General features: G+C 49.0%; 6 protein-coding genes across 9 annotated transcripts; 3 read left to right on the forward strand and 3 right to left on the reverse strand.

The window, feature by feature from the left end:
• The first annotated feature begins 61 nt into the window (after positions 1–61).
• On the forward strand, positions 62–7,727 carry LOC6608059 (DNA polymerase zeta catalytic subunit). Its single transcript, XM_002032771.2, has 12 exons — positions 62–239; positions 297–526; positions 584–828; positions 886–1,133; positions 1,190–1,634; positions 1,705–1,821; positions 1,879–2,283; positions 2,339–2,417; positions 2,485–2,571; positions 2,632–5,316; positions 5,378–6,472; positions 6,534–7,727. Exons 1-12 carry the CDS (start codon positions 108–110, stop codon positions 7,147–7,149), a joined length of 6,384 nt encoding a protein of 2,127 aa, XP_002032807.1. The 5' UTR covers positions 62–107; the 3' UTR covers positions 7,150–7,727.
• LOC6608060 (protein kintoun) lies at positions 7,204–12,703 on the reverse strand. 2 transcript variants are annotated; one of them, XM_002032772.2, is made up of 5 exons: positions 12,559–12,703; positions 9,884–11,302; positions 8,562–9,594; positions 8,367–8,499; positions 7,204–7,955 (listed from the first exon to the last, which is right to left on the reverse strand). In XM_002032772.2, exons 2-5 carry the CDS (start codon positions 11,106–11,108, stop codon positions 7,830–7,832), a joined length of 2,517 nt encoding a protein of 838 aa, XP_002032808.1. In that variant the 5' UTR covers positions 11,109–11,302; positions 12,559–12,703; the 3' UTR covers positions 7,204–7,829. The 2 variants fall into 2 exon arrangements, with proteins under 2 accessions (XP_002032808.1, XP_032571376.1); XM_032715485.1 differs by lacking the exon at positions 12,559–12,703 and adding an exon at positions 11,772–11,897.
• A 107-nt stretch (positions 12,704–12,810) lies between these two features.
• Positions 12,811–16,359, forward strand: LOC6608061 (activin receptor type-1). Of its 2 annotated transcripts, XM_032715486.1 has the most exons (8): positions 12,811–12,922; positions 13,385–13,514; positions 13,630–13,665; positions 13,884–13,959; positions 14,023–14,681; positions 14,802–15,212; positions 15,273–15,498; positions 15,560–16,359. In XM_032715486.1, exons 1-8 carry the CDS (start codon positions 12,862–12,864, stop codon positions 15,707–15,709), a joined length of 1,749 nt encoding a protein of 582 aa, XP_032571377.1. In that variant the 5' UTR covers positions 12,811–12,861; the 3' UTR covers positions 15,710–16,359. The 2 variants fall into 2 exon arrangements, with proteins under 2 accessions (XP_032571377.1, XP_002032809.1); XM_002032773.2 differs by lacking the exon at positions 13,630–13,665.
• LOC6608062 (tubulin--tyrosine ligase-like protein 12) lies at positions 16,356–18,328 on the reverse strand. The gene has a single exon (XM_002032774.2). It carries the CDS (start codon positions 18,273–18,275, stop codon positions 16,395–16,397), a length of 1,881 nt encoding a protein of 626 aa, XP_002032810.1. The 5' UTR covers positions 18,276–18,328; the 3' UTR covers positions 16,356–16,394.
• Positions 18,329–18,875: 547 nt separating this feature from the next.
• On the forward strand, positions 18,876–20,930 carry LOC6608063 ((Lyso)-N-acylphosphatidylethanolamine lipase). Of its 2 annotated transcripts, none has more exons than XM_002032775.2 (2): positions 18,876–19,304; positions 19,593–20,930. In XM_002032775.2, the coding sequence occupies exons 1-2, from the start codon at positions 19,170–19,172 to the stop codon at positions 20,820–20,822; spliced, it is 1,365 nt and encodes a 454-aa protein (XP_002032811.1). In that variant the 5' UTR covers positions 18,876–19,169; the 3' UTR covers positions 20,823–20,930. The 2 variants fall into 2 exon arrangements, with proteins under 2 accessions (XP_002032811.1, XP_032571378.1); XM_032715487.1 differs by having other exon boundaries at positions 18,876–19,017.
• A 1,109-nt stretch (positions 20,931–22,039) lies between these two features.
• On the reverse strand, positions 22,040–23,443 carry LOC6608064 (lysosomal aspartic protease). Its single transcript, XM_002032776.2, has 2 exons — positions 22,474–23,443; positions 22,040–22,410 (listed from the first exon to the last, which is right to left on the reverse strand). The coding sequence occupies exons 1-2, from the start codon at positions 23,389–23,391 to the stop codon at positions 22,150–22,152; spliced, it is 1,179 nt and encodes a 392-aa protein (XP_002032812.1). The 5' UTR covers positions 23,392–23,443; the 3' UTR covers positions 22,040–22,149.
• Between the last annotated feature and the right edge of the window lie 117 nt (positions 23,444–23,560).

The following is a 23,560-nucleotide window of genomic DNA, read 5'->3' on the forward strand; positions in this document are numbered from 1 at the left end:
GATAGCAATAATCGATAGGTCGATTTTTTTTCGATACTTGGTCACTCTAGTTTGAATTGAATTGACAACAAATAGCTCCGCGAAAACGAATCTGGGTTTTGGCGAAAATGGCAGCCGCAGCAGAGGGAATCGATGGAGTCTACTCCGTCCGGCTGGTCATTGCGGATTTCTATATGGAGAAGCCGCAGTTCGGCATGGATCCGTGCTATTCGGAGCTGCGCGGCAAAGAAATCAAGCGGGTGAGCCGGTCAATTTCACCACAGTAAAAACTGGTATAACGATTCAATCCACTACAGGTGCCAGTGATTCGAGTGTTTGGCGGCAACTCCAGGGGCCAGAAGACCTGCATGCATGTGCACGGAGTGTTCCCCTATCTATACATTCCGTATGACAAGAAGGATTTTGAGTCCCTGGAGCGGGGCATCCTGCAGATGGCCATGCACCTGGACAAGGCCATCAACATATCCCTGGGCCAAGGCAGCTCCAACGCCCAGCATGTGTTCAAAATTCAGCTGGTCAAGGGCATGTGAGTTCTTCCTGTACGTCTTCTTGGCGCAAATCTCTAGCCGATCTCTCTTTACAGACCCTTCTATGGCTACCATCGCGTGGAACATCAGTTTCTCAAAATCTACATGTTCAATCCCCGGTTCGTACGCCGCGCCGCCAACCTTCTGCAAAGCGGCGCCATTCTGAGCAAGAACTTCAGTCCGCACGAGTCGCATGTGCCCTACATCCTGCAGTTCATGATCGACTACAACCTGTACGGGATGAGCTATGTGCATGTCCCGCTGGAGGTTCTCAAGTTCCGGCGCAGCCATGACGATGACGGCAAGCTGGATACATAATCTCTTCAAGTTCTTAACTAACCCATAACTAACCCTTTAGTAATCCCCTATGCGAATGTTAAGCCAGCGCAGCTGCTGGACATCACAACCGCGAAGAAAGTGGCCTGTAGTGCCTTAGAGGTGGATGTCAGCTCGAACTTCATATTGAATCGGTTCCAGCTGGTGGCGAAGAGCAAGAGCAACCACACAAACCCAGGCATCGAATCAATCTGGAATGATGAGAAACTGCGCCGACTAAAACTTGTCGGAAAGCACACCGATGCTGGCGATGAGGAGAAGGCTGAAGCGGTAATCAGGGAATATATCTTGTATTGATAAATCCTACAGCCTTGTATCCATCGTAGGTGCCAGTATTGGAATTACCGCCAACACAGGAGCGGGATCAAATTGAAGTCGCCGAGAGCGATATCTTCTACCGCACCGCTCTCGAGAGCAAGCTGATGACACTGGAGCAGTCCACACTGTCCGAGCAAACGTTGTCGGATCAGACAATCCTTCCCAATGTAACCATGCAGACCACCTTGCCCGGCACAAAGGCGCAGAAACGCATGTTTAACTTGCAAAAACTTCTAGCCAACGCCGTTTATCCGGAGGAATGCTCACAGGATCAGCAGCAGCTGCTGGTTAATGCCTCCTTCATACAAAACCATGTTACCTGCGGCTACAGCAGCAGTGTCAGCCTGTCAACCCCCAAGGATGAGTCCGATTGCTTGGACGAAACTCTAGTGGATGAGGAACTAATACTGAGCCTCACACAGCTTCATGGTGCGATACCCCATGATGCCACCTGTGAGTACACGGTTGCCAAAAACTACAACTCCCATTTTGCTATAAACCAGTTGTTTTTTCTTCGCTTCAGTGAGGGAGGAGGATTTGGAACTTTTGGACGCGTTGCAGCTGTTGGAGGAGCAGAATGAAAGTGAATCCCATGTGGATTTAGACAGTTCATTGGCTCCATTGTCGCAACATAAAAAGTGTAAGTCCTTATGGAGTTGTTTTTTCATAAATCTATTAAACTGCCCACTTTTTGTAGTCGAACTAACACCCGAGCTGTTGGACAAGGAGACCGCAGCTGCTGCTGCTCTTTTCGACGAAGATGGTGACACCGACGAGGATGCCGACCAAGAGACCCGACATGACTTCTCCACAGTTCTCGACGATGTCGATGAGTTGTTGCTTAAGCTAACACAAAGTCAGCATGCGGAATCGAAGGAACTGAAAGCATCTAGTAAACTGCCCCAAATTGATGGTGCTGATGATCGCCTACAGAGGACCCCCATTAAATCGATCAGCTCTAAGTCAAAGTCAAGTCCTCCGAAGACTCCAGCAACGCCAAAAGGTCAGAAAAGCCTGCCCAAATCGCCACGTACTCCGAAAACCAGTGCAGCCAAGAAATATGCGCCGCTGGCTTTGACTATTGGAAGCAGTTCAGCAAATAGTGGGTAAAATTGATAATGAACACACGAACTTTTTGAAATCATAACCAATTGCAGAAAGAAACGATGAATTCGCAGGGAGACCATCTAATCCACGCCTCAGTTTGCAGCTAGACCAAGGATCGGGAACACTTCGGTAATCAAAAAATGTGTTGTTTTCATCATATGTAGGGCTTTCAATGACCAACATTTTTTGTTCGTAGGCCAGAAATCTCTTTGCGCAAGAAACTAGCCATGTCCGAGATGCGACGGAAAAGTCTTGAGGACAGCTTTGTGCTATTAAAGAACGAGTATGGTTAACAGATATCCTTTATGGCGTAAGGCATTTTATATTATTGTTTTCCCGATAGTTGTACTCCAGTTAGGAGTACCAGACGATCAACTCGCAATCTGGACAAAACACACATTATCTGTTCCCTTACGCCGAGGGACAGAAATCCTAGCACGAGCGACATGTTTGAAACAGACCACGGCAAGCAATTACCACAAGAGAAAAAGGTAAGAAAGACGCGATGGAGCACTCGTAATCAAGTCAATGAAAGTCTACCCAAGGCTGGGAGTGAGATAGAGACCAACAGGTCTGAAAGAAGTGTCTTGGATGAGATGAAACCGCGTCGCAGTGCCCGCCTTAAGGTTAATTCGGCACATACCGCCGAGTGTTCCAGCGAAATAGAAACAAATAAGCCACGAGTGACGTCTGCAAGTCTGGATAGACCTCAAAAGAAAGCCAGACTATCCCAAAGTTCCAAACAAAATACTAAAACAAGCATGAATGGAACTCTTGGCTTGGAAAAAGCTAGAAAAGTTCGTTCGCGTAACTCAAAGAGTCCGCAGCAGCAACAAAACTCTGTTTCTGAACAGATCGAAGATCTCAAAAATAAACCCAAAAAGTCTGATGAAACTGCAAAAAGCAGTGACGAAAAGTTACGAAGTGAGCTAATCCCACAGGAACCACCTGATATTTCGTCCGGAGATCCAGCAAACTCCAGGGAAAAGCGCACATTTAGTCCAAGCCATGATGAGGCTATCGAATCCGACACGGAAAGCGATAAAATAGTCACCAAACCTCGTAAAACACCCAACTTGAAACGCCTTCGATGGAGCATTCGGTCGGACTTGCTAAACAAACAATTAACTCCTAGATCAGGCATAAGACCCCCTGAGACTCAGACCACTCCTCAGCTGAGTCCCAACAGCAATGAGAGCAACACACCGGAGCTGATGCGAAGTTTCTATGAGCATTCGCTGATTGTGAACAGTCCGTCGGTCTTCAGTGACTTCTTAGATAGCCCCGAGATACATATGGACTCTCCTAGGTCTGCTCCTCCTTCTCCCGATAGCAACTCGTTCGTGATTGCTCCCTTGGAGCTGCCTCCATCCTACGATGAGGTGGTTAGCGGTAGCCGCAAAATGGACATACCCGAGTACGAGTTCCAACAGCCCTACTACAGCAATCCCTCCGATGTGACCAAGGTGACGGAGGTGGGCTTCCTCGTGCTCCACATTCCGGGGAACAAGCTGAATGACTGTGATCCCTTCCAGAGCGTACTGGGCAACGATCGTGGGCTGGCCTCCTGGCGACGTCGGCAACTGATTGCCATTGGTGGCCTGGCAATGTTGCAGCGATATCGGGGAGAACAAAAAGTACGGGAGTACTTCAGCACGCAACAAAGAATAGCAATCGAGCCAGCGCAACTAGCACCCACGTGGCAGGAGGCCAAGATCTGGTTGAAAGCCAAGGAACTTCTTCGTGAACGGGAGGAACCAAAAAAGTCATCCGATGACATAGACAGCCCCATCAAGATCAAGCGGCAGAAGATCACAATGATGCTGCAGGCTGAGGAAGGCGATGGCGGGAGTGTTGATGAAGATGCTGGTGAGGAACTCGACTGCAGTCTAAGCCTAACGCCTTTGTCCCAAGCTAAGGATAAATGCAAAGCAACCCCTATCAGTAGCAAAGCCAGAGAAACAGGAAAGAGTCGCCTTAAACGCGGAACTAAGCTCAACTTCATAGGAAGCCAGGACGAGGAACCACCAAGCTCGCAGTCCAGCGAACAGAGCGTCTCCAGTAGCGCGGCCCAGGCGGAGCTAGATCGTAGTTCCTTTCTGCGCCAGTTAGAGGGCAGTAGCCAGGAGAGGCAGCACGACCTCAGCTTTGGACTTAGCCACGCCACCTTGGACAACACGTTCGGGTTCAAGGTTAATTTGGAGAATCTGCAGCAGGCCAAAGCCGACATTGATTGCAACCACCTGACAATCATAACGTTAGAGGTGTTTGTGTCCACGCGAGGTGATCTCCAACCAGATCCCATGCACGACGAGATTCGCTGTTTGTTTTATGCTATCGAACACAGTTTGCCGGATGAGAAGCTGCCTAGCAAAGCCTGCGGCTATATAATGGTGAACACTGTCCAGGATTTGCTGAGCGAAGGACCTTTTCATGGGATAGATCGCGATATTGAGATGCAAGTAGTGGCCAGTGAGGCGGAGGCATTTGAGGCGTTGTTGGCTTTGTGTGGACGGTGGGATGCTGACATATTTGCAGGGTACGAAATCGAGATGTCCTCTTGGGGCTATGTGATTGATCGCGCCAAGCATCTGTGCTTTAACATCGCTCCTCTGCTGTCCCGAGTGCCCACACAGAAGGTCCGGGACTTTGTGGACGAGGATCGGGAGCAGTTCACCGATTTGGATGTGGAAATGAAGCTATGCGGCCGCATTCTGCTGGACGTATGGCGTCTGATGCGCTCCGAGATTGCATTGACGTCGTACACCTTCGAAAACGTGATGTACCACATCTTGCATAAGAGGTGTCCCTGGCACACTGCCAAATCCCTCACCGAATGGTTCGGCTCGCCCTGCACCCGCTGGATAGTAATGGAATATTACTTGGAGCGAGTGCGTGGCACCTTGGCTCTCCTGGATCAGCTGGACTTGCTGGGACGGACCAGCGAAATGGCCAAGCTCATTGGCATTCAGTTCTACGAGGTGCTGTCGCGCGGCTCGCAGTTTCGCGTGGAAAGCATGATGCTGAGGTGAGTGTAGATCCGAGCGGTCATAATATGTTGTACCCTTATGAACTCTCTGTCTTCACAGAATCGCCAAGCCAAAGAACCTGGTGCCACTTTCACCCAGCGTCCAGGCTCGCGCTCATATGAGAGCTCCCGAGTACTTGGCGCTAATAATGGAGCCGCAGTCACGATTCTATGCCGATCCCCTAATCGTGCTTGACTTTCAGAGCTTGTATCCCAGTATGATCATCGCCTACAACTACTGCTTCTCCACGTGCTTGGGTAGAGTAGAGCACCTAGGCGGAAGTTCGCCCTTTGAATTTGGCGCGTCGCAGCTTCGAGTTTCGCGGCAGATGCTGCAGAAGCTGCTGGAGCACGATCTGGTAACCGTTTCGCCATGCGGCGTTGTGTTTGTAAAGCGTGAAGTGCGCGAGGGCATCCTGCCACGCATGCTCACCGAGATCTTGGACACGCGCCAAATGGTCAAGCAATCGATGAAGCTCCATAAGGACAGCACTGCACTTCAGCGGATCCTTCACTCACGACAGCTGGGCCTTAAGCTGATGGCCAATGTCACCTATGGCTACACCGCCGCTAACTTTAGTGGCCGAATGCCTTCAGTGGAAGTGGGCGATTCTGTAGTTTCCAAAGGACGGGAGACCCTTGAGCGTGCTATCAAATTAGTGGAGAACAACGAGGAGTGGAAGGTCCGTGTCGTCTATGGCGATACAGACTCCATGTTCGTTCTTGTGCCGGGTCGGAATCGAGCTGAAGCTTTTCGAATCGGCGAGGAGATCGCCAAGGCCGTCACCGAAATGAATCCACAGCCAGTGAAGCTGAAACTGGAGAAGGTCTACCAACCTTGCATGCTGCAGACCAAGAAGCGCTACGTGGGTTACATGTACGAGACAGCCGATCAGGAGCAGCCCGTTTACGAGGCGAAGGGCATAGAAACTGTCCGGCGAGATGGTTGCCCGGCGGTGGCCAAGATGCTGGAAAAGGTGCTGCGCATATTGTTCGAGACGCAAGACGTCAGCAAGATAAAGGCGTACGTGTGCCGGCAGTTCACCAAGCTGCTGTCGGGCAAGGCCAACCTGCAGGACCTGATTTTCGCCAAGGAGTTCAGGGGTCTCAATGGCTACAAGCCCACGGCTTGTGTACCAGCACTGGAGCTCACTCGGTAGGCTACGAGACATTCCTTTGCCATTCCAGAAATGTATTATGACCTTTTTCTTTTTCAGTAAATGGATGCAAAAAGACCCACGACATGTGCCGCGTCGTGGTGAACGCGTGCCCTTCATAATAGTCAACGGCCCGCCGGGCATGCAGCTTATCCGTCTGGTGCGCAGTCCGCACGACATCCTGGCCAACGAGGGTCACAAGATAAACGCCATCTACTACATCACCAAGGCTATTATTCCGCCGCTGAATCGCTGCTTGCTGCTCATAGGCGCCAATGTGCACGACTGGTTTGCCAGTCTGCCGAGGAAGTTGCTCATGACGCCGGCTGTTGGAACCGCCAACGAATTGGCGGGTGCACGATGTGCCAAGTCCACCATTTCCCAGTATTTCTCTACCACTAGCTGCGTGATCGACTGTGGCCGCCAAACCAAGACGGGCATTTGTCCAGACTGCCTGAAAAACGCCACCAAGTGTGTAGTTGTGCTCTCAGATAAGTCGGCGCGTCTGGAGAGGGGTTACCAACTAACCCGGCAGATCTGCCAGGCTTGTTGCGGACGACTGGGTAGCCTCCAGTGTGATTCCCTTGACTGCCCAGTGCTGTATGTCTTGGAGGGAAAGCGAAGGGAACTCCAGCAAATCGAGCACTGGAACAAACTCCTTGAACTCCACTTCTAATGCCAATCAATACTCGTATTTGGATTTGGATTTCTCATTCATAAGAGATGTAAATGTATTTTAACTTTCAGCTCGTTTATAAAAGTTTAAATTACACGCATTGATTCAGCAAGTGCTTCTAAACATGTACGTAGCTTATACTCTACTTATGCATTGGGTGATTTTGTTGTGTGTAATACTAGAGGAATTGTTAACTATTGATATTGTTTAGGTTTATCGTGTTATGATTGTTATGTGAGGTGAGCATGGAGCCAATAAACGAGCGTTTTAATTTTCACTTAAAACTTGTAGATTGCTAACTTGTAAGACATCCGTGTTGTGTTCTTCAATGAGAATGAATATGAAATTATCGATCTAAATTAAAAGGTTTTTTCAGTTCAGCGTAGGATTTCATCTTGCGTTTTAACAGTTTCAATGATTAACCGAATTACATAACACTTAGTATTTGATGTAATGAACATTTTGATTTCTGATTTAGCCCTGATTCGTGTTGCCTAAATATAATTTTATATATTTCCAATTGAGCAATTCGCCTCGATACAAAAGGAATTACAGTAGAAATATTAAAAAAAAAAAAAACTTGCGTTAGTTAACGTATATGTAGTAGCATTTAAAAACCTTGAAAACATGCCACTAAATCACTCAAAAAATATGAATATATTTATGGTTTAAATAACATCCTAATCATCCATTTCAAACATCATGGCGTTCTTAGCATCCGATTCATTGTTGTTGCTGTGGGCACCTGCTGCTCCAGTGAGATCCAGTCCGCTATCGGTGCAGTTCCTTGATGGATTTTCTTTTTGCTGTAAATTAGGGTAGACATTATTAGTATTAAAGTCGAATGTCATTTTCACACTAATTTTAAATATTGTCTTAGCAATTGAGCTGTATGATCACAAGCTAACACGCTGATGTTCATATTTCTGCGATTGTTTACTGTCTACAAGTGCAAAAACTTTCCATTTCCTGGAGTTTGCTGCAGCTGCATATTTTCCTGCTATAAATACAGCTCACTTAGGATTTGTTTAGATTTCGCACACGGGTAATACAATTCCCTAAACAAAGGTTTGATCAATATTTATGTCTGGTGTGACGAAAATAAAGCAAAACTGCCCGATTTCGCTGATGGGCCATAATTCAATTAGCAAGCTAACAGCCTAACTGCCCGCTAACTGGACGGGATATTCGCTCAATTAACTAGATCTTGATCTCACCTTGAGGGCAGAGCCCCGGGTTTCCTCGTAGTCGACGGAATCGCCCTCGCTGAGGCGACGCTGCTGAGCCCGCAGCTTGAGATCGCGTCGCTTCTGGTTCTTCTTGCGCTGACCCAGGATGCTGGAGTCAAGTCTGTGCGAATAAGTAAATTGTCAAATTACCGAGCATTTTCAGGGGTTTCAGCTGGTACTTACCGGAACACTTGCTTCATGATGTGATCGTTAAATCTAACAGTCTTCTTGCAGCTCTCTGAGAGCCCGGCATCCGAACGATCCTCCTCGGGAATGCCGCCGAATGATTGAGAGAACAGCGAGGCTCCGGATGCGTCCACGGAGCACGAGTACGAGGAGGAGTCGTCAATGGACGAGCAGCTGTCCGACATCGAGGGTCGGGGCCCGTAGCGGCTGAAACGCTTGAGGATGCCGCGATGAGAGCGGCCGGTGCTATCGTTGCTCTCTGAGTAGCTGCGTTGCTTGCGCTGCGGCGGCAACTTAAACGTGGCTCTCGGCTGAAGCTCATTACTTTTAGCCAATGGCTCCTGGAGAACCATATCTGCACAGGCAGATTCGGATAGGGAGCGCTCCTTCTTGTTCCTCTTCCGTTGCTTCTTGCCGGACTTCTTGTTCTGCACCTGTTGCTGCTGCTGTTGGTCGCTTTCGGGCTTTTGGTCCTGGTTCTCCTTATCTTCCTCTTCCTCCTCCTCCTCCTTTGTACCGGGGCGAATGGTAACCTTCAGGGCATGGCCCTCCTGGTTGCGCTCGAATTCGACATCGAGCGGAGCATTCTCCTTCTTTGCGTTAACCTTTTCCTTGCTCTTCACATGGTACTGACCATGAACTGGGTACTCTTTGAGCTCCGTGGCATCTAGACCGGCCAGATAGCCAGCCGGAGTCTCGCTCTGCGAATTCAGATACAGCTTAAGCACCACATTGTTGTCCCAGGCCTCTGCCTCAGCACTCTCGATGGCGGAATCCTCATGATCCGCCGACAGTTCCACGTAGAAGGCGTAGTGGGTGGGATAGTAGCCACTGCCAATGGTGGCGAACTTGAGGTGCAGGCTCCGCTGCTCCCTCAACTGCTCAATGGAGTCCGGTTGAACGTTGGGCACGTGCAGCACAAAGGCCATCACATTGTCCAGCACGTTGCAGTCGAACTTGCTGGGCAGCTGGTAGTGCACGGAGCTCTTCAGGAACGGGCTGTTGGCGTTGCGCACGACAGTCGGCGAGGCTGAGGGATCACACAAATTGATGTCATATTAATATATATTTATATATTTATTTGAAAGAGTATCAAAGTAAAAGAAAACTAATAACTATGAAAAATCCAATCCATATTATAAGTTTGACTTAATACAATTTTAATCGCTTTGTTTAGGAATGGAATGGAATACACTTTCTACGGGAGTTCTACGAGTTTTTATCGTTAATGATATTTACTATAAAGTTAGTTAGCGTTATTAGCTAATAAAATCCTAATAGCAGACTCTTAAATATGATATTATTAATGATTCACTTACAAGTCTTGGAGATATCCGCCTTGGAATCGCTGAGTTCGCCATCAGGATCCTCCTCCACAGGCGATTCGCTATTGGAGTGCAGCTCCACGCCGCTGTCCTCGCGGCTGAAGTGTCGCAAGGTTTCGTGCATCTGGGCTTGCTCCTGGACGCTCTTCCGGACCACAGGTAACGTGATGCTTAAACGACGCATATCCGTGTCGAAGCGGGCCCGGCCCGCCTTGTCGTCCACGATGAAGGGGAGGTCCAGCTTCAGGCGGTACTTGGCGCCCTGTCGCTCGCTGAACAGGTATACGGACTTGGAGGTGACGTCCAGTTGGCACTCGGCTGTCGAACGGAGCAGGGGAAGCTCGATCTCCACGACAAGAGAGCGAGGAACGGTCACGTGCAGCTTGGCATCCAGCTCGTCCGTGTACTCGGACAAGTCCACGTCGTGGCTGTGCTTGATCGTATACCTGGGCACCGTGAACTCCGGCACCGGAGTGGGCTTCGTTTTCATGGGCAGGACGCGGGGCTCCGGTTTCCCCGGAGCGGGTGGCTTTGTGGGGAACATGTGCGCCAGCGGATGTGGCTCCTGCTCCTCGGCCGTGGGATTATCGGACATCTTGCGTATCACAGTGGGACGGGGGATACCCTTGTAGTCCAGCTTGGGGAACTTGAGGTTGGCGCGATCCAGCGAGACCTTGTACTCGCGCTCGACTGCGTCCAGTGCCGTATCGATGAGGCATTGGCGGAACTGCTTGTTCCGCATGGCCAGGTGAAGGGCGTCGGGATGGAAGACGACGTCGAACACCTTGCAGTGATTATTTTTTGCATCGAAGTCATCGCGCGAAGTGGTCTGGGCCATCGGAATGGACCAGTTCAGGCCACGGCTGCCACTCGACGGATCTGTAGCCACCTCGTTTTTGGGCCTCTCGATCTCCTCAGAGCTAGCGATGTTAATGAAGCACTTGAGCTCGCCATCTAGAGCGGTCTTGATCACGAATCCAGGCTTCGGGTGGATGAACCTCACCTCCACGCCACGCTCCTTCTCCAGCTGCGTGATCTCCGCCTCGTAGATCTTGCGGTTCTCAGGGTCCTGGATCTCGTCCACGTAGTCGAAGAAGAGCTTGCGGAACTCCTCCTGGCCAAAGGCCTCCTGGAATCGGTTGAACTCGTCCTTGCTTATGTCGAGCCGCTCATCGTCACAAAGTTTGGATTGTTTATTACGCGATCTGGATGCGGACATAGCTCACTGTTACACTTCACTCACGGAGGGATCTCTTCGGTCTCCTCTTCTCGTCTCGGCACTTTTACTACACAAATAAAATTTTCTTATCACTTCGGCGGGTTTAGATTTGTTTGTTTTTATTTGTTAGGGGTTGCTCAGTTTTGGGCCACGTTTCCTTGGCAAATGCGTTGGGTTTCTATTTCTGGAACGTTCTGAAAGTACAAATATACATAGGTGTAAGTACGGACAATCTTGTAAGATAATCAGCTATCTTATATCGTATAACTGCATAAAGATCCTGCAATATCATTCGATTGGAAAAAATTACTAGTTTCTCTGCTCCGACTATAATTATTTATAGTTTTGCAAATAAACCTTGAGGGCATGACTGAATATTGCGGAACATGGCGAAACTCTGGAAACTTTCCAATCGAATCCGAGATAAGCCAAATTACTAGGTGCCAAGGTTGCCCTAGGTCCTGACCAACTCGCAGCCAAACACCGAGCTGGCATTTAATCAAATTCTAATCGGCAGATGGGCAAAAAAATATTAAATCAATGACGCAGAAAGGTCGCTGTCGAAATTCGCCGGCTATCCGCCGGATTTACGGGCATTATGTAAGTAGATACACATGTGTGTAGATTCTACATACATATGTACAAACATGTCTACAAACTGACCACGAGTTTTTTTTTTTATTTGTCGGCCAATAAATAAACGAACTGCGTAGTTTGTGAAATTCTAGGAGAACGCGTGAATGTTTTTTTTTTTTTTAACGTGTTTTGGTGCGATGCTTTCCCGACGAGCGTGTTTATGAGAATGGAAGCGCTGCGCCCGAAACGCCGGCAATATTGGAGGCTCTTCGCGAGTCGAGCGGCCCGCAAAGAGAGCGTCCTCTGCGCAGTGAGGGGCTTTTGATAAGCGCGAAAAAAAAACCACTTGCCCCCAATTGTTTTTGTTTAGCGGGATTCTGCCCCCGTCGCCCCTGCGCTCTCACACACGTTATGCGATTTCTGGCGCAACCCAACTAATTGTACAATAAACGACCACATCTCTACACACATATGTATGTATGTATATACAAAGATAATGTTTGTATTGCGTCTGCCAACTGATATTACAAACTTATGTTTGTATGTACGTGCAGGGCGGGGGTCGGTAATTGAAGGGTCCCTACGTCGTGTGTATCTGCTTCACTGCGAGGAAAACGAGGAAAATTATAACAGTTACGTGACTAAAAACACATGTTTGCACTGTGGGAGGGGAAAACTCTCGCTTGATCGATACTAGCTGAAACCCATTGATTTTCTGGACAAACCGGTCGCAGTGGAGATGAAAACCCTAACTAAGCAAATGTTTTTATTATATTACATGGCACCGGGTTGGTAAGTCAGTCAATTCCACTCAGGAAAACAACTAAATACCTCGAAAACTCCAACATTGTAGATCTCCTGCTTCTCCACTCACCTGAATTGAAAAAATACGTGCTTTGTGAACACAACGGCACAGATTAAAATAATTGTCTGTTAAATGGGCTGCTTTTCAATAGACTCTTTGATGGGAGTTCGAGTTTGACGTTCTAGAAACTTTTCCGCTGACCGGTGTGCGTGCAATGCTTTAGTATTTTTACGCAGGGCATTTGGGAAATTTAGAGACTCGGTATATTATGTGGAATGTGTTATGTGCAGATAGATGTGGGCCCTGGTCACACTGTCAGCTAGAAGTATATCGATAGGTTCCGATAGGCTCGGACAAATAACATTTCTAGCAATGGAGTCCAATATATTTTTAGGATTTCTATTGATGTTTCTGCTGTACAATAATGCCAGAGGTGGGCCCTAATTAGTGATAATCAATTACCGAGTGCTTGGTGAAGAATGTGCGCAAGAGAAATTCCGATTGTAAGGGGTTTTAGAGCCACACAGAATGCCTTGAAAACTCACTGAGTGTTTTGGATTTGTTTTCATATGCTGCGGTTCTGGCCAATTGCGCTGCGTATTTGGCCAGGCCAAGGAGAAAAAAGTGCTCGCGGAATGCTGATTGATGAAAGAAGCACCTGATGGATCCCACAGAAAATATTATATAAACGGATGTCGTGGGCGTTTTGCAGCATAAGTGCATTTTCTCAATGATTTACCCACGCACACCACCGTTCCGTGTGTGTATACAGAACTTGCTGGGGCGCCTGTGTGTGTGTGTGTTGGTGCTGGTGGTGTTGGTGTTGGTGGGGCCTTCCATGTGTGTACATATATGCTATGTGCATATGGTTTAATGTGCATTTGTTGTGTTTCAGCCGAAATCAGCGATCATCTGCGCGAGGACATTCCGGATTTAGACATGGAGCCCTCCTCCGCCTCATCCGCCCATCTCAATGGCAAGGAGCTACCGGCCGTTCCACAGAACTCGGTGCAGACGCATCCCAGGTAATTATATCTTTAGTCTTGAACCCATAGCTTGTAGCCCGCGCTTCCGTCCAAAAGACACTGTATTGCTAACATCTTTTCCCTCCTAATTGCCATGCTGCTAATCCCTAATTAGGAGACACATTAAGAGTAAGCGCCGCATGAAGAGAAGGTAAAACCTACACGACTCATGAACATCATAAACTGGTTAACTTTAAGTTAAAAATTTGAAAATATTCATAATTTTTAAAAACCCTTTTTTCAAGATATTTAATAATAATATATAATAATATATAATACTTCTATATCCAAATGTTTACAATTATAAGCTCCACGTTTGCATGAACGATTCCTTATAGATCTTATTTAACCCTCTCTTCTTTTTAATAGATACAAATGCTACTCCTGCGAACCGCCCTGTCGGGATCCCTATGAGTTTACCCACACCTGCCAGAATGCGATTCAGGTGAGTACTCCACCTTAAACTTGATTAAAACTTAGAAGTAACTTAATTTCCGAACTTCAACAGTGTTGGAAGTCGCGCACCCGCGATGCCGATGGTCAGGTGCAGGAGTCACGCGGCTGCAGCACCTCGCCGGATCAACTGCCCATGATCTGCAGCCAGAACTCGTTGAAGATCAACGGGCCCAGTAAACGCAATACGGGGAAGTTCGTCAATGTGGTCTGCTGTGCCGGCGATTACTGCAATGAGGGCGACTTTCCGGAACTGCTGCCCTTCGACAACAATGATGTGACGGTGATAACCGCGGATACCAGTAGCATAAGCAAGATGCTCGTCGCCGTTCTAGGTCCTTTTCTGGTCATCGCTCTGCTGGGCGCGGTGACCATCTTCTTCATTCGTCGCAGCCATCGCAAGCGTCTGGCTGCCTCGCGAACCAAACAGGACCCGGAGGCGTATCTGGTCAATGATGAGCTGCTCCGCGCCACCAGCGCCGGTGACAGTACGCTGAGGGAGTATCTGCAGCACTCGGTGACCTCTGGCTCGGGCAGCGGATTGCCGCTGCTGGTGCAGCGTACGCTAGCCAAACAGGTCACCCTGATCGAGTGCATAGGACGAGGAAAATACGGCGAGGTTTGGCGCGGTCACTGGCATGGCGAAAGCATCGCCGTCAAGATATTCTTCAGTCGCGACGAGGAGTCCTGGAAGCGGGAGACAGAGATCTACAGGTGAGCATTATTTGTGACTCTGTAATTTGTTAAACAGATTCCCATGAAGGAACGTGCCCTAGTCCAGTCATCACTACCTGTTGCTCTATGAATCATTAATAATCGGATTTTATTTTTCAGCACCATATTGCTACGACATGAAAATATTCTCGGATTCATCGGCTCCGACATGACGTCGCGCAACTCGTGCACCCAACTTTGGCTGATGACGCACTACTATCCACTGGGCTCGCTCTTTGATCACCTAAACCGTAACGCCCTAAGCCACAACGATATGGTATGGATTTGCCTGTCCATAGCTAATGGGCTGGTGCACTTGCACACAGAGATATTCGGCAAGCAAGGCAAGCCAGCTATGGCCCACCGCGATTTGAAGTCCAAGAATATACTGGTGACCTCGAACGGATCCTGCGTGATAGCCGATTTCGGACTGGCCGTTACCCATTCGCACGTCACGGGACAACTGGACCTGGGCAACAACCCCAAAGTGGGCACCAAGCGCTACATGGCCCCAGAGGTTCTGGATGAAAGGTGCGTGCTAATTGGCAGTACACAAAATATATTTTTACATTAACAATTTGTTTATTGCAGCATTGATTTAGAATGCTTCGAAGCACTGCGCCGCACAGATATTTACGCATTTGGACTTGTCCTCTGGGAGGTTTGTCGTCGCACCATTTCTTGCGGCATAGCAGAGGAGTACAAGGTGCCCTTCTACGATGTGGTGCCAATGGATCCCAGCTTCGAGGATATGCGCAAGGTGGTCTGCATCGACAACTACAGGCCCTCCATTCCCAATCGCTGGAGCTCGGATTCGGTAAGTCGCTTTTGATTGCAATTCTCAGGATCTTTGAACTCATTATTCTCATTTTTTTTAGTTAATGGCTGGCATGTCCAAGCTCATGAAGGAGTGCTGGCACCAAAACCCCAACGTGCGCTTGCCAGCGCTGCGCATCAAAAAGACTATACATAAGCTGGCTTCCGCTGACGAGAAGATACGTCTGGACTTCGACGAGGTCTGCGTTTAGTGGTTGTAGTCGAGCCTTAGCTGTAAGCGGTAATTTAGGTGTACCACCTAGGTAGTCTAAGATTCATTCATTGACATACCCTGCATTTCACACTATTAGTTCGTAGGTATATTATTCAAAGCTAAGCCAAGATCCAGCGTGTTGAAGCAAACTAATCCAAGTACAAGACCCTTGGGAGCTTATAGTTATATAGAAGACTTTAACATATTTACTTTATGTTTGGATTGACTTTATCGTTTCCGTTCCACCGTGAGCCTAGCCTGAAAAGGGTGCCTTTGAAATTGCCTTAAGTTAAAGTTAGCATCGACTCTAATGTATGTTCTTGGGATATCATCCTGTAAAGTTGTCATTTCACTATTTACCATTATTCATCGTTCATCAAGTGCCATTTGCAATTGAGAATTGTAAACGCCTTAACTTTAAGCTCACTCTTTGAACTTTACACAAAATTCATAGCTCTAGAACTTGTCCATGCTATGATAGAACCATAAGCCACACCACCAACTGACTTGCTATCTTAGTTAGTTAAGCCTTTAGGACTTAGTTACCCACGCATAGAAGCATACACACCTACTTGTATATTGTACAAATGGCAAGCTATTTAAGTTTTGTATAGTCTAAACGAAATGAAATACACGAATAGGCATTAACTTTGGGATAACTGGGTTTATTGGCTGGGTTAATGTCAATTTTCCGCCGTCAGTACACGGAAGCTCTCGTCGTTTTCTTCGTCTAGGAAGAGCAGACGGAAGATGTCGTTGAAGAAGTCGGGATAGTAGTCGCAGGCGCGTTTGCAGTCCGGAGTCCAGTTGATTTCTAGCAACTGGGGCTCCATCACCTTCTCCTCGTCGTCCTTCCACCGCAGCATGATGTCAGCTGCGTAAAGAGCTCGTGATTGGGCACAAGGTGCCAGGCCGCAGGGTGGATCTGCTTGACTGGCGCACTGAAGCACCTCGAGCAGCATGCTACAGATCTGCTCCTCCAGAGCCGACCAATCGTTATCCGGATACTGTTCCTGCCAGAGCGTCAGGAAGTCGTCGCACTTAACGTGATGCAGCTGCGCCTCCGTCTGGTAGTTCATCACCGTGTAGTGTTTCTCGTAGTCATCGAAGTGATCCAGCGAGAAGGGATGGTTTGCGAAACGCAGGAAGAACTTCCGGTGTATATATGCCTTCAGGGGCTTGACGCTCTTCAAAAGGATTACATAGCGAATATCGAACTTTACGCTTCCTTCCACCTCCTGCCGACTAAAGAGAACTGGTCGCTCGATGTACTTCTGCGCTATCTTCGGTCCAGTGGCCGGTAGACGTACGATCTGCTTGATGTTGTCCGTGATGTGTGTGTCCAGTCCGCGAGCCAGGTTCCAGGGCTTGATAATCCAGTGGTTGTCGAGGCCCTTGGCTGCTCTCGTTTGGTAGTAGGCCGCGAACTCCATTAGTTCGGTGGACAGATTATAGGTGGTGGGCAGCCATGACGGAAACGTTTCCAGCGTAAGGCTATCATGGTGCTCCTTGGCCGCCCGGCGGCCCACAATGCTGAGGAGATCCTTGATAGTGATCACGTACTCGAAGGGAAACTGATTGATGAACTTGCCGGGCGAACTATCGGCAAAATCCTCGAAATTCTTGAAGTGGTGTGTGAGCCACAGGACATCCGCCTCGTCTGCGTTGCTAACTAGGATGAACTCGGAGGAAGTTAGATGACGGCGCACCACCTCGTACTCTGCATACACCTTCAGCGGATCGCAACGTGTCCTAGCTGGCAGTGGATCAGTATCGCCTTTGGGATAGGTCTCAGGGATGTGACCGCTGGTAAAGTAGTCTGCCCGGGGTTCAACCTGCAAGAAGCTTTCGCCCGTGAGGTCGGAATCGCGCCAAGGCAAAAGCAGGGCAGCCCGCTGGGGCGCATCCTTGGCCACGTGCTCCAGCACATCGCGGGTCACCGCTTCTCCGACATCGCAGTCCCGAATCGGAAAGAGCACACTGTACGTGGTTTGGGTGTTCAGGTAGAGCAGCGGGACAAGTCGAAAGTTGGGATCGTCAGAGTGGTTCACCGCCGAGCCGACTTCGTCATTCATATACCAGATGGGCTGGCGCTCCTCGTCCGACAAGCCTTCGCTGCCGATGGAGTAGGCGTGACAGTACTTCCACAGGCGGCGCAGGATCTTGTCGACCCGATCCTCCAGCTCAAGGTCAACGCCAGTGATGGCCGAAAGTCGGTCCGCCAGTTGCGGATACTGCTCCAGCTGCTGCCGAGCACCGTTCAACCGAAACGTCCAGGCGTGATCGATCAAATAGATGGCCTGAGGATCACTGGCCTTTATGCCTTGCTCCCGGGCCACGCCTAGTGCGAACACCGGGTTGGGACTGTCGTCGTCCTCGGCCGGATTCTGCTCCTCATCCTCATCGTAGTCGATCAGCATCAACTGGAGTGCCTCGCCGGCATCGAAGGTTTCCGTGGTCAGTTTTTGGAACAGAGCCGGCCAAAAGATCAGCGGAATACCGGAGGACTCCAATTGCGGCTTGTGCAGCGCCACAAACTCGTTGTACTTGCTTATGCCGTCCATGTGCAGAGCGGGGCGCAAAAAGGAATTCTCTTGGACCCGGTTAAAGTGACCGTATACGCCGCGGTCCAGTGATGCGTGTTTCTTCTTCTTTGTAGCCTCCCACGGAGGAAATCTGCACTTTAAGACTCGGTTCCATTGCCACGATATTTTCAGGGATCTGGTTTGAATATAAAACTAGTAAATGTATGTTTTCAAAAAAATAAGTTAAGCGCGAACCCAAAATAGAACAACACAGTCCTTAAAAAATTGCTCTTCTTCCAATTGGAAGAACAAAATAAAAATATGAATAAGAAGTCTGTCTCATTCAGTAAAGCATGCTAGGAATATTAGCTTCCTTTTTTTAAATATTAATAATTTACCGTTTATCGGGCAATGCTAGATATATTTAAACTAGTTTTCAACAGGATAAATTCAATATTTAAATTGTAAATGCTTCTTTTTTCACAACCCCTTTCGCCACCACTGCTAACCGTTGACCAGCACTGTCGACGGCCAGCTGATCGGCCCAGCTGATGGTGTGACCGCACTCCGCCCGCTTAGTGCGCCTGTATGCGTTAGTCGCTCTTCCCACTGGACTAGCAACAACAACAACAAGTATTTCACCATTAGAATAGATAACATGTAATTGCGACACGGAACTTGAATCAGAGCAAGCCAGGCCACTTTCCGCGGAGCACTAGCAGAAGTACAAAGTCATCCCAACTCGGCAGTACTAGTGCTACAAATCCGAATTCACTCCCGTGTCAGTATTCATGAAACTCTCGACTTTCGACGGGTACGCACGTATGTAGCGCGCAAATGTTGGCGAAACATTATTGTTAGGATACCACACTCCCCCCGCACACACCATAGAAATCAGCAGTGAGTGATCAGATCAGGTCGATCGTGAGCGAGATGAGCGAACCGCTAGCATTGGCGAGCGTCGGTTTGGTGGATCCAACGCCCGCGTCCGCCAGCGTCACTATTTCGAACCTGCCGCAGCCAACAGTTGCGCTGGGATCGGAATCCAAACCGTCCATGGACCTAGAGGTAAGCAGGGCAAGCTGGTCCCCAGGCCCAGGTTCAGTTTACCATCGTAGTCGGCCCTGCCCTGTGAAATCACGAAAATCCCTAAAAGATATACCCAATTACCCAGCCACATTTCGCTAGCAACTGCGCAATTAACCGACAGCCGCTGGTTAAGTAATTTTTGGGTCGGACCACCTGGCATGGATGACATAGCCAGCGGCTAGAGGTGCCCATCGAACCCACAACGCTCCCAACGCTCACCCCAGCAACACCCCAAATTCACTCGTCACTTTCATCTCTCACCTGCAGGATCCCCGGAACAATAGATTCTTTCTCTGGAAATGGTTGTGTAACTGGACATCCAGCTCACCGACTATGCTGCGTGCCGTGGAGAAGAAGATACTGTCGTACGTGAAGCTGCCCTATCGCGGCTTCTTCGTGGACATCGGGCCGGCGGTGGGCGAAGCGGATAAGATCTGGACCATCAGCATGAATACCGAGTCCAAGGAGGTGCCGCTGGTGCTCTTGCATGGCCTGGGCGCAGGCATTGCCCTGTGGGTGATGAACCTCGATGCCTTTGCCAAGGGCCGACCAGTCTACGCCATGGACATCCTCGGATTCGGTCGCAGCTCCCGGCCGCTGTTCGCCAAGGATGCGCTGGTGTGCGAGAAGCAATTTGTGAAATCGGTGGAGGAGTGGCGCCGTGAGATGAACATCAACGACATGATTCTGTTGGGCCACTCGATGGGCGGCTTCATTGCCTCCAGCTACGCCCTCTCACACCCGGAGCGTGTGAAACACCTCATACTGGCCGATCCCTGGGGCTTCCCCGAGAAGCCCTCGGACTCGACCAACGGCAAAACAATACCGCTCTGGGTGCGGGCCATAGCTAGAGTACTGACCCCGCTTAATCCGTTGTGGGCTCTGCGCGCCGCCGGCCCCTTTGGCCAGTGGGTGGTGCAAAAGACGCGGCCAGACATTATGCGAAAGTTCCAGAGCACCATCGAGGAGGACATCAACTTGCTGCCGCAGTACATACACCAGTGCAATGCGCAGAACCCCAGCGGTGAGTCCGCTTTCCACACAATGATGCAATCCTTCGGATGGGCCAAGCACCCTATGATTCACCGCATCAAGGACGTGCGCAGCGACATACCAATCACGTTCATCTACGGCTCCCGGTCGTGGATCGACTCGTCGTCGGGAGAGAAGATCAAGTCGCAGCGCGGCAGCAACATGGTGGACATCAAGATCGTGACGGGCGCCGGCCACCACGTATACGCCGACAAGCCGGACGTGTTCAACCGCTACGTGAACGAGACCTGTGATATGTACAAGGTGGCCAGTGGCAAGCTGATAACGCCCCTGCAGCTAATCCGCGAGTCCACCGAGTCCGACGAGGAACGCGAGCCCAGCCTGAGCACAGCAAAGACGGTCGAGGTCCAGCCGGAAGTGCAGCCGGTGCCCCAACCTGTCACCGCAGCCGACACATCCACGCCGACTGCCGACGAACTGGCGGCGAACATCAAACCGAAGTGAGCAGGAGCAGCGGCACTCGCTGAGAACCAAACAAATCACAGCTCGCCTGCCAGCCTGTATCTATTAGCTTAGTGTCTTTGCCTAGTATTAAATGGTCATCTTATCCAATTAGCCGCTATTTTTACTCTACAGTCAGAAATGAAGCCCTATTCTTATTTATATTTTTGAGATTTTCAAGTTATACGCACTGTTTTTAAATAGCTTAAATATATATCTATTTTTGTTAGCAAATCAACTCAGCTCCAAACATCTTCTCTCCAGTGACCTAGGCAGATAAGTTTCATGGAAAGATGTGTGATGTGTAATGGATTGTGCTGGCAACCAAGCGCTTCTCTAGCAGCTATCGTTCATTTGTGCTGATTCAGTCAGAGTACAAAGGTCACTTCAGGGGCATTGTCAACGCGCATAGAGTTCCATTGATAACTCGGTTGATAACCACTGGAGGAATTCGTAGCTCCGCCAAAAAGTTCTCTATGAATGTAGTCTGTGTCCAACATACGTCAGACTTGGCATCGATCCGGAAGATCCCACACGCGCCACTTGTTTTCAATTCTTTTGGTTTGGGTCTAAGGCTATCTCGAGTTAGCTGATAGCCAGCAAAACAATGGAAATATGTAGGTGAAAACGGTATCGGTTCTCTAAAATTGGCGCCTAATTCCATTAGTGAATGATTCACTGGCTTAAACCACCACTTAAACGTATGAAAGAAAGTGGACCCGGGCTTGAATTATAAGCTAGTCGCTTCTTATTGCCTTTTTATAATTCCGTCCATCATTTGCGGACTGATATTAAATCTTCGTGTATTGAATTATCTATTATCGGAATTTCACCATTATTTAAAACTACATTTGAATGACATCATCATATAGTATTGAAAAGAAAGCTTATTTATCCAATTTCTTGAATGTAATGAGGAACTTGCATTAAATGGCAACTAAGGAGGAGTCGTTGATCCCCAGAGAATTCTTATCAACTGATACAAGCTCTTTTCACTGTATAGAAAAGTATATTATACAAATTAATTGAGTGAAAAAGCTCTAAAAGCAGCCATGTACATTCGTTTTCAATTAGCCCCGCCACTAATGATGACAAATGCCATAAACACATTCACAAACATAGTATATGTAGTATAAAGCTTTGTGCGCTATCACAAAGACCAGAGCCCGCAAAAACATTCGGCTGATTTCGCATAAACAACTCGCAATCAAACAAAGAAATGTTATAGCTATTACATATATATATTCCATAGGTTCTTCGGAGAAATCCGCCATTGGATCGATCGATAATGTTTACAATTTAAATTTTAAGTATACTTTTCTTTGTTCGATTATTTGGAATCGGCGAAGCCCACACGATCGTTGCCCATGTCAAACTCGGTGTAGTATTTGCCAATGAAAACGTCACCCAGAATCCACAAGGGTCCGTTTGGCGGGGGGATGTCCATGCCCATGAAGCCGGACAGACAGATGGTCTTGCCCATCTGAGCCACACGGAGAATATAGTCCTTGCCCTCGAGCTCGAAAGTCTTTCCGCCCAGCACAAACTTGATGACCGGCAGTTGGGGAATGAGATCGCAAGAAACCACATACTAGAGTAGGAAATTAAGAGGATTAGCGGTGCTTAATGTGAGAACTTAGAGCATGGTACTCACCTGACCACCGATGATGGGAGTTCCACCGATCTTCTGGTTAATAGAGGTGGCCTCCTCCAAGGGAGCAGCAATTAGTGAGGTGCCGGTGTCAGCGATCACCTGGCAACCGCCCTTGCACAGCTGCAAATCCCCAATGGAGGCGGCATCCATCTTGATTTGCCAGTAGGCCTTGCGGGTAACGGGCAAGTAGGTGAATTCACCAGTGTAGTGGTTGGGATCGGAGCCGCCAAAGATGATCTCACCGCCCTCGGGCGAGGCGGGATCGCGATTCAGGTAGAATGAGAACACCGGAGCGGAGATCAAACCCTGTTCGTACATGGCGTAAAATGGCGGCTTCACCTTGTCCACCGAGATGGAGCTGTAGCCCAGGCCCAGGATGCCGTCGAACTTGGCAGCCACGAAGACCAGCCCCGGCTCACTGAGCGCCTCGGCGAATGTCTGATCCTTGATGTCCAGGCCGGCAATGGACACCGTATCCGTGGACAGGTATCCAGACAAGCTGCCCGAGCCGTAATGGATGGCGAACTCAGTGCCATTCTTGGTGTAGGTTTTTGACTTGGAGGCATCGTACTTGTTGTGCATCAAACAGGCGATGTTGGTCAGGTGGCACTTCTTGGACGGCACCCACAAGTTCGAGGAGCCGGTGTCGAAAACCACACGGAAGTTCTGCGGCGGCGAGCCAATGGCAATGGGGCCATAGTACTGCGCGTCCATGTAGTTGGACAGCGGTTCCGGCACATCGCCTCCGCCGTACCTAATGCGCAATTGCTGCAGCTCCGTGCCCACATCCGCAAAGTGCCGGCGGGCCGACTGGAATTTGTGGAGCGGTACACGCAGCAATCCGGGTTTCTCCTGCGAATTCGGGTGGGCCACGGCCGCAGTCAGGAAGGCGACTAGCAGCAGTGCAACCTTCTGCATTTCGAGTTCTATGTTTCGCTTCTCTGGTGGCTAAAACTGCAATGATCGCTGCAGTTAATTAAATATTGCGGTACAGCGAAAATGATTCAGCACAGATAATGTACTAAATTTTGCTTGGCGCGTCATTTTGACTAGAGAGATTCGATAGTTTCTTTGGAAACTAATGGAA

Source organism: Drosophila sechellia, chromosome 2R (genome assembly GCF_004382195.2).
Source record: "Drosophila sechellia strain sech25 chromosome 2R, ASM438219v1, whole genome shotgun sequence".
Classification (NCBI taxonomy): Eukaryota; Metazoa; Arthropoda; class Insecta; order Diptera; family Drosophilidae; genus Drosophila; species Drosophila sechellia.